Source organism: Panicum virgatum, chromosome 8K (genome assembly GCF_016808335.1).
Source record: "Panicum virgatum strain AP13 chromosome 8K, P.virgatum_v5, whole genome shotgun sequence".
Classification (NCBI taxonomy): Eukaryota; Viridiplantae; Streptophyta; class Magnoliopsida; order Poales; family Poaceae; genus Panicum; species Panicum virgatum.
In genome coordinates, this window is record NC_053143.1 from 41,820,444 (window position 1) to 41,830,123 (window position 9,680).

General features: G+C 43.0%; 1 protein-coding gene and 1 pseudogene across 1 annotated transcript; one reads left to right on the plus strand and one right to left on the minus strand.

Annotated features, from left to right (window-relative positions):
• Nucleotides 1-2,375: 2,375 nt before the first annotated feature.
• On the plus strand, nt 2,376-3,740 carry LOC120645758 (annotated as a pseudogene).
• A 4,643-nt stretch (nt 3,741-8,383) lies between these two features.
• LOC120645759 lies at nt 8,384-9,199 on the minus strand. The gene is made up of 2 exons (XM_039922504.1): nt 8,662-9,199; nt 8,384-8,564 (listed from the first exon to the last, which is right to left on the minus strand). Exons 1-2 carry the CDS (start codon nt 9,197-9,199, stop codon nt 8,389-8,391), a joined length of 714 nt encoding a protein of 237 aa, XP_039778438.1. The 3' UTR covers nt 8,384-8,388.
• Between the last annotated feature and the right edge of the window lie 481 nt (nt 9,200-9,680).

Sequence of the window (9,680 nt, forward strand, 5' to 3'; positions counted from 1 at the left end):
TCGCAGCGCCTCGGCTGAGGTAGCACTCCAACCATCTCAACTACTTCGCTTTCTTGTTTCTTGCATGATGCGTTATAATATTCAATGCTGCCTTCGCAGCGATAAATGCTGAACTTTGAGCCTAAATAAAATGAGACATTGTAGATCAACCATCCATGACAAGTGCACAGCTGAAAAGCTGTATGTTTGGGCAGAAATAAGGTGCCTTTTTTTTGGGTGAAAACGTCTGGAAGGTCATTCAAATTCAATTTCAAAAATAGGTAGTTTGAATTAAATGCTGAAATTCAGAAAAGGCAGCCTGAACCTAACTGTTCAGAACAATTTCGGAAGGGGTCGAGGCCAAATCAGAAAATGTGTCCGAAACAAAAGTGGTAGGGAAATATCAAGTCAACAACTTTTCTTTTGAGATATTTTGATGTACAGTAGTGAATATTGGAGATAACGAAGCTGCAAAAGTTCAGGTTCTGACAAGTTCAGTCTGAAACAGATGTGCACATAGCAAGGATCAGACCAATGTTTAGAAAAGTTAGAGATAGAATATGAAGAAATGCCTGTAACATAAGATCGAGAAGAACAATAGGGCTAGAATTCTCCTGTTTGAAGATTTCAAAGTTTACTAGCAAATTTTGGAAATAATTTGCATCAATGTCAACAGATTGGAATTAGTTAACTGAAAGCCTTGTTCCTCAGTGGCAACTGAACTGTTCAAAGCCATTTTGGGCAAGATAGAAGCTGAACTGGAGAAGGTGCATCGAAAGAAAAATGTAGAGTATGTCTGTCCTAAAATCTTGCTTTTGGGATATTTTGATGTATACACACGCAATTTGCAAATATTTGGGTGTAAACTTGGCTGGATTGACCTGATCACTGAAGCAGAAGCATAATTGGGGAAAGTGCTCAACACGAAAGTTATAGAGGAACATTCTCTCTACAATTGTTACTTTGGCCAATTCTAAAGTCTGTATATGAATTTGAGAGAAAAAGTAGTATCAATCTTGCTGGTTCAGAGAGGGAACAGAAGAGAAGAGAACAGAACAAGTTCAGACCAAGCCATTCTTATCCACTGCCGTCGCCACCAGATCGAATTTGCATTATTTTTAGGGGTGGGTGGTGGCGTCACCTGCTCCTGGAAACGGATTCGTTGGGGCGGGTGCCCCTACAAATAACATACCCCATATAGGAAAGTATGTGCGAGAACTATATTTTTTTCCAATAACATGCCTTCTTAAGTAATTAAATACATTTATGGTTTTTTCTTAGAATTACCTTGATTTTGAACTACATGTGTGGTAAATGTTAAATTTAAATTACACATAAATTTATATAAGTCTACATGAATATATTTCAAGATCATATGCAATTTCTTAAAAGAAAAATATTGATGTATGTATACTTTAACATCTAGTTTTTAGTTAATTAGTAGTTTTTATTCTCATAAAATCTAAATTGTCTTATAAAGTTATGAAGTTTGCCCAAACACTAGCCTCCACGGTGAGAAATAGATTTGTGTGAGGAATGCCGATGTTGTGGCGTGCTAGCAATTTTTTTTTTTAAAAAAACTTTTTTAAGATTATTTTAAAAATAATCCGCACCGGATTTTATTTCTATTTCAACGGCGTAGCCCGTTTGGTCACGCCACGCTGCGTGGCACGACAGGAAGACTCCGTCGCGCCACCTTAGGCGGCTCAACAGCCGTGCGCACGCTAGCGGCTTTGGCGCCCGGCAGCCACTGTGAGAACGGCTAAGCCCGCCTCTGTCGCGCCAAGTTAGATGGCGCGACAAGGGCGACTTAGCTGCCTGCAATCCTGCGTGTATGTTATGGTCAACACGTACCAGTTTGGACCTCAAACCTCAACTCTCAAGCAGTTTGTTGAACCGAGTTTAGGCCCAAAATACACGCGTGACCCCGAGTGGCTTCTCCGCCCGTGGAGCTCGCGGAGGGCTTCTGTCAGAACCCGCTCCCGCTCTTCAAGAACCCCACAGGATCCAGGCGTGGGAGCTCGGCGCCACACTGCGGTCGCCCGCTATGTGCGCCTCGCCACCGGAGCACCAGCCTTGCGCCGCAAAGCGGTCGCGGCGCCAGGCCTGGCCGTGGTGTATCCTTCCCGTCTCCCCTTTTGTGGGCACGCATGACACGTTACCTTGCTGTTGATGTCCGCCGCCTGGCTCTCCGAAACCTCCACCGAGTCGATCTCGGAATTTGCCAGTGTGCCGGACTCTGATTTCCTCACTATTTCGGACTCAGAATTTGCTTCGAGTTGCCGACCCTATAAATTGCAACCGTTTGTCGAAGGGAGAGCAACAGCGAGAGATCCAATTTCGGGTTTGTCCAGTACAGACAGATGAAGATGTACGGCACGAGCAGAGCAGCCACGATGAGCCTTCGCCATCTGTTCTTGCGAGCTGTTTCCAAGTTCCTCCTTTCCTCCTCTCCGAGTTTACTGAAGGCACTCCAGGGAATTGGGCATGTTCATCCATCAGGACCATCGCTCAAGGACGATGTCAGCGAGTCCTGGCCTGAACTGCCGGTGGACATCCTGATGGACATCTTTGCCCTGCTAGAGATCCCTGACCTGCTGCGTGCCGGCGCTGTATGCTCCACGTGGCACGCTGCGTACACCAGCCTGCTCAGCCATGGGTGCTACCATCGGCCACAGACGCCATGCCTCCTCTACACATCTGAATCTGATGCGGATAACGTTGCCTGCCTCTACAACCTCGTAGAGGACAGGGTCTACAGGCTCACGCTCCCTGAGCCGGCGATCTGCAGCCGGTATCTGATTGGCTCCTCCAATGGCTGGCTGGTCACCGCTGACGACAGGTCGGAGCTGCACATGGTCAACCCGATCACCGGTGAGCAGATCGCCCTCCCGCCGGTGACCACCATCGAGCAGGTGAAGCCCATCTTGGACGACGCCGGTGAGATTATGGAGTATGAGCTGTCGCATTTCAGCGGAGAAGAGGTTTTCCGTGACCCATCAATCCATGCTCTCGATGAGCTGCGAGACTACCTCTATTACAAGGCATTTGTGTTCCCTGATGGTGCCTCTTCAGGAAGCTACATTGTGGTCTTGATCCAACCATACGAGCTTTCATTTGCAAGACCAGGAGATTGTAAATGGACATTGCTGCCATCAAGTGATGCCTATGAAGACTGCATCTATGTGGATGGAGTACTGTATGCAGTGACAACTACTTCCGGGATTGATGCTTTCGATCTCACTGGCCCTACTAACTTAAGGAAGGTGATTATGGAAGAAACAGAGAACTTTATTTATGAACACGTATACATTATTCAGACACCATCAGGAGAACTGCTGCTAGTTTGGAGGGACCAGAACCTCAAAGTAAAGGGTGATGTGGGCGAGGATGCTCCAGAGCGTGACGTTTCAGAGTTCATGGAGGAAACTAAGGAAATCGCGGTATATAAAGTTGACATGGAAGCAAAAGAGCTGGTGGAAATTAATAGCTTGCATGACCATGTGTTGTTCCTTGGGTGTGGCCGGTCATATTGTCTCGATGCTGAAGAATATCCATCATTGAAGGCAAATCATGTCTACTTGACTGACGATGAAAAATACATCGCATTTTCTAAGAGCGATCGCCGTGATATATGCGTTTTCAACTTGGAAAGTAACAGTGTCGAAGAAATTGTGCCTCCTCGGTGTTGGTGCAGCTGGCCAGCTCCCATATGGATAACACCCAACCTTTCAAAGATAAGCTGAAGTCTAAATGAATAACTGTTTTCTTGGATGCCTATTAGAATTATTGGCCCCTGCAATTATTTAATCACTATGGATTGTGTTTGTTGAAGGAATGAAGGATTATTCTTGTTTTCATTAATTTTCATTGGAGTTATCATTTATCTATAGCTGTCATGTTTGTAAATAAGTTTTCTGGAACTAAATAGTTTGTGCCTAACCTGGAGACATGAAAACATGCTAACTACTCTGTCTTGTAACTTCTCTCTTTGGGATGATTTTTGGTTGTATGTCTGGGGTTCCCATCCTTCTCATTCACAAAAAATTATAGGCATGAGCAGAGAAATTCATCCGGTCTTTCTCTGCTGTGAAAGTCCTCATCCTAGCAAAAAAACATGAAGTGTTCTTTTGCCTTTTGATCAAAAGACAACATAAATCTGCACTGAAAGAAACATATGGAGCTCCCATTTTATGGTTCTGTTCTATGCATGGATGGGATCGAATAATGTTTCATCATCTCTTCCTCCTATGTCAAAAGACTGTTGATGAATTCCATTCTATACCTTCAGAGTCAGGATGATGAACCTTACAGTATGTTGGTTAAAAATCTTGTTGTGTTAAATCTTAGGATAGCTTCTTGTTGATATCTAATGGTGGAAATCATCTGTTAAATGCTACCTTAAAAAACAATTGAATGCATTAGTGTTTTTGCTGAAACAGTGGGTGATATTGACACTGACAGTGGTTTTCAGATTTGCTTTGTTGTCAGAATTATAGTAGTTTTCAGTGCTCAAGATGCAAGTTAGTCCTACCCTAACAATGGATTCAATACCTAGAACCATAAAATCCACAGGGATCCTAGAACACACATTCCACTCATCATCAGACTGTAGGCGTGTAATTTATATATATATATATATATATATATATATATATATATATATATATATATATATATATAAGAGGTGAATAAGTTTCACGCAATATATTTAATATACAAAAGTATGCAATAAGTTCACAGCTTAATTCATTCAGCTATCTGAACCAGTAAAGACTGAAAACAGTGAGTGTACTTATCCATCCCACCTTGAGCCATAACAGAGTAACACATACACGATAAAGGTACACGATCATTCACAGCAAAATGTAACAGAATCCCAAAGGTCTGGTCCAGGAACCACAGTGAAGAAAAAATCAATTGCAAAGTAGAAGTTACTGTAGAAGCAAATAGCCTAACACTGATATCTTGAGACGGGTCACCTATCAATACAGTAAGCCTGAATGTTTTATGCTCATCAGTGAATCCCATCCATTGCAAGCATCAGCTAAATCCATTGTCGTCGTCCTGAATAGAATCTGAAACATATACATCATCCATGTTTAGGCTAGAAATTTGAAGCATATGGAATGATTTATTTAACTCCGCTTACCTCTACGTATTGGTGTAGGCCGATGTCACGGTTATATTTGGCCCTAACAAAGCAGCCGTTACTTTTGCATAAGATCCCTCCTCCATCACACTGATGCTGGGTTTTGCAATGATGTTTAATCTTATTTTTTCAGAAAAAGAAAAGAAGAATTAACAGGAGCTAATAATTCTAAATAGGTGGTATGATATTGCATCGATGAGTTCATTCTAATAGTTGGATTACCTCTTTCTTGTCCTTCAGCAACTCCTTCTCTTTGTTCTTCATATGACAGATGAGGCAAAAGATGTGGGTTTTCCGGCAAGCAGCAGCTTTGTCACGGTATGTTTCATGGAGTTTCAATTCATGGCTGAGCTCATTCTCAATAGCATCATCCTCTTCCCCCTAATTGAAAAGAAAAGCATAAAAATTAACACAACAGTTCTAAAAATGGTATGCAGGTTATTACCAAATTCTTGGTGAATGGCATATCTTTTCTCTTTTTTGCCACTCTAATAAACATTTTCTTTTTAATTTTGTGATCCTATTGCCTATTGGCATACTAATCCCTGCACCATGAAACATTTTGTGATTCTTCATTCTGTACCTACAAGAAAGATTGCACACATTTCATTTCATTCTGTACCTTTCATTTCATTCTGTACCTACAACAACTGAAACACGTTCCATTTCATTCTGTACCTATAACAACTGAAACTGACAAATCATTCTCATAGTGAGGACGTGTGTATTCAACCATTTCTTTTCATTTTTTATTGTTGTTTCTTCTTTTTATTTTCTTTTTCTTTTTCTTCTTATTCATTTTCTTTCTCGATTCATGCATTTGTTTTTCACGTTCAAGTCTCTATTTATTTATACATGTTTGAAGTTTATGTTTTTTTCTCTATATACGTGCATGCTTTGTACTGTTTTGACTATATATGTATGCTTACTAGCTGTGGTGCAGTGCACCTTTATTTCTTTTTCTTCCAATCTTTTCTCTCCCTACTTCCTTTTTCTTTATTAATTTCAATTCTTTAATGATAATTTCTTCAATGCTTGAAAGCTATATTATTTTTATTATTTTATCTTTAATGATAATTTGTTCTCCATGTAAAAATAATCTTTTATTTATTTATACTAAAATGTTCATGATATTAAATTATTTGTTCAACTTGTAGTTAAAATTGTTCCGTGATGTGAACTCATTTGTTCGTGATATTTAGTTTTCAAATGTTCGGAATATGCAATATTTTTGTTCATCTTGTTTGATCATTTTGTTCGTATAAAGCAATTTTTTGTTCTAGATTTAAAATATTTGCTCAGACCAGTTGAAATTAATTATCTTATATTAAAAATAGTTTTTAAAATAATTATTTTGAATATAGTCAAGTGTGGTCTTGATTTGAAGATCTCATCGTAAGGAACATTATGGTGAAATCAAAATTTAATTGGGATGTTTGGTTCGGAACTTATGACTTTTTTTAGTTGATGTCTCTTGCTAACATGTCATTTTCATTGGACTTGGAAAAAGACCATTTTGCCCTTAGCTTAGATGAGAGAGCTGCTGTACAGGGAGGGAAGAGGCGCAGGGTCTGTTCGCAGGGCAGTTTTGCATGCCCAGTACTTAGGGTCTCACGTGAGGGAGCCAAACCAGGTTGTTTTGATTTTATTTATTTAATTTCAGAGGTAATGGAAAATAAGAAAAACAATGGAATTAAATTAAAAATAAAAAACGCGTAACAGCAATCATGAGGAGTCCGTGAGGAAGATGAGCCTCTCATATTGTGCTATTTTTTTAAGAGTTTCAAATATAACAGCAATAAGCCCATACCAAATACTTGTTCATTTCACCAACATGTCACTAACAAAAGTACTAGGTATGCAAGCCAGAAGTGCCTTAAAGTACATGACCATGGCATGAGACATCATAACAAAAGAAATAGTTCCTCCAGACCATAAGTACTGCGCATGCCAAAAGAAACTCATAAAAGTACTCTCAAAATAACACTGAGGAATCACACTTTATTCAAGCTGAAGTTGCTTCTTGCTTCTCGTATTTGAATCACACTTTATCCGAATTTCTAGATTGAACTGACTATTTTAGTCCATCCTACAGATGAAGAAAAGAGTCGAACATTACAATTCTACAGTACATTCAAGTAAATGAAACAATCTAGAATGCCATCTAAAATTAATTACAAGAAGAACATCCTAAAAGTTTTTTGTTTCTACGTTCATTTGGACCACATCTTAGTCTAGCACCACAGAAATTACTGCTCCCGCATCAAGAACAAAACCAATGCTTAGATAATAAATTAGATGTGTACATACCTCAAAGAAGCAGAGGATGGCAGCTCGCACGGCGGCCGGGGCGAGGGCGCGACCAGCGGCGCCCAGCTCGGGGCGGATCCACCGCCTATGCCTGGCTCCCCGAGTGGCGCGGCCCCGCGCGGCGCGAGGACCCCACGCACGCACGGCACACCCGCGCGGCGCTGCGTGCCTGCCCGCCTGCCTGGCGCGCGGGGCGAGAAGCCCACCCGCACGGTGAAAAAGGAGAAGGCCACGCAGATCTGGGGCAGCGGCGGCTGTGGGCAGCGCCGGCGGCGGCTCTACTGGCCGGCGGCCGCCTAGGGTTCGTCGATAGGAAAGGGAGTGGCAGAGGGATTTCAACAGACACAAATGGGAGGTGGCCGGCTCGGGAGGTCCGGTTACGAGCTGGGCATTTTACTCACAGGGGCACAATGGACATTTCGCCTGCTGAGTCCCACTTGTTAGAGCTCTTGTACCGTTATCTTTTAACGGAACATGGATGGAAGGGTACAGAGGCAAAAAGAATTTGGTGGCAGGACATAGAGGTAACACCAAATTTTTTAGGGGTATAGGGATCAAGTGAAATTTACATAAGGGCATACGGGTAAAAGACTCTTAAATATAATAGATGATGAATAAATCTTCAGGTGATGGTTGGTGGAATTGTCGCCATCAGTGACATATAACCGCACCCTCAATTTACTCCGAGAATCCCGCTTGTGTAAAACGGTATCCATTTACTACTAGTACTACATTAAATCTAAGGCCATAAAACTCCGCTCGCATCCGGCGAACCCTCTAAAAGTCCAGCTGGCGTAAATACTTGAAACAAGACCGTAAAAACTCCTAATTTCCATTATAATATAATTCTAAAGCAAGTAATGATTCCACGGCCCGTCAATCGGAACCTTAATAAATTAATTGGAATTTTAATCGGAACCCGCACAAATCGGTCGATGAGACGCACGCTAGCTGCCAGTGAATGGCATCCCCAGGCATGCTCCGGAGTTGCAGTGCAGCAGGCGTTGCTCTATCCGGTCCTTGTCGTTTCCACATATGAATTTCTTGGAGCCCTTGGGGTGCAAAATGTCGAATCTGCCGGGGCAGAACGCGCAGCTGCTCCGGTATTGCGAAAGCGGCTCTTCTGCCCAAATAAAACTCAATTCGATCAGCACATCATGCGCTCCGCTAGCTACTTTACTTGTTGTGATTATTACTGGCCAGTGGCATTGATGACTTACCGATGATGGTGCATACTTCCACGATGGGAATTACTACTTGAGATAGAGGAGGCACTGTTGCTGCTGCTGATGCTGATGATGATGATGATGATGATGATGAGTAGTAGTAGTAGTTGGTGGTGGTTGCCATTGCCAGTGCTGCTGCCGGCTTGTAGTGCACCTCGGCGAAGAAGCGCTTGATGATCACCTTGCTGCTGCTTCGGCGGCGAGCCCAGAAGTTGAGGTGGAACCAGACCTGGTCCCTGAAGCCGACGCGGCACTGCATCAGGGGCTTGACGGCGTCGAACTCGGCGCCTGGATGCCTGGCGTTGTAATGGCGGAGAGCGTTGTGGACGTGGGGGAAGATGAAGGCGTCGCGCGAGCGCTCCGAACACCTCGGACTAGGCAACGGAGGAGACTTGTTGTTCCGCTTCGAGATGCGCTCGCGATCGCGGAATTGCTTCTGCAATAGTAGCTGCTCCTCGCGGGACAGATCCGACACAAGATCCTCCAGCACCGGCGATGAAAACTCCATCGCCGCCCTCGTCCAGTCCTCCATCCTCGTTCCTGATGATTGATCTCGATCGATTTCTTAGCTCATCTGATGATCCTCTCGACTTTTATTTATAGGTAGATGAGCCAGCCGTAGAGGAGGAGAGAGGCGGGGCAATGCAGGAAAGGAATCGGATCGAAACAAGCAGCATCGGAAACGGAAACCGAATCCAACAAATTCGATCGGCCCGTCTCAGGACTCTGATACAATCTGAATCTGAATCTGCTGCTTTGGAGCCGACCGAGCCCTCCTCTTCGTCCACCCAATGCAATCCAATCCATCATGCTTTCCATTTTACGATCCCTTAGCTTGCAAGTGCAAACAAACAATCTAATACTCTTGTGTCCTTTTTAAACAGACAAAAACTTGCATCCCTGGCTCCTTGACTCCTTCCACACCCACGATAGACAAGGTCATCACTGATGGAAGCATCAAAGAGCACCCACCAGGGGCACACCCACACAGAGCCTATGCATGGCCCATGGTC

Coding starts and splice junctions, on each gene's coding strand:
- LOC120645759 (XM_039922504.1), bottom strand. CDS start 9,199: ATGGAGGACTGGACGAGGGCGGCGATGGAGTTTTCATCGCCGGTGCTG. Junction 8,565..8,661: donor GGAAGTATGCACCATCATCG/GTAAGTCATCAA, acceptor TTATTTGGGCAG/AAGAGCCGCTTTCGCAATAC.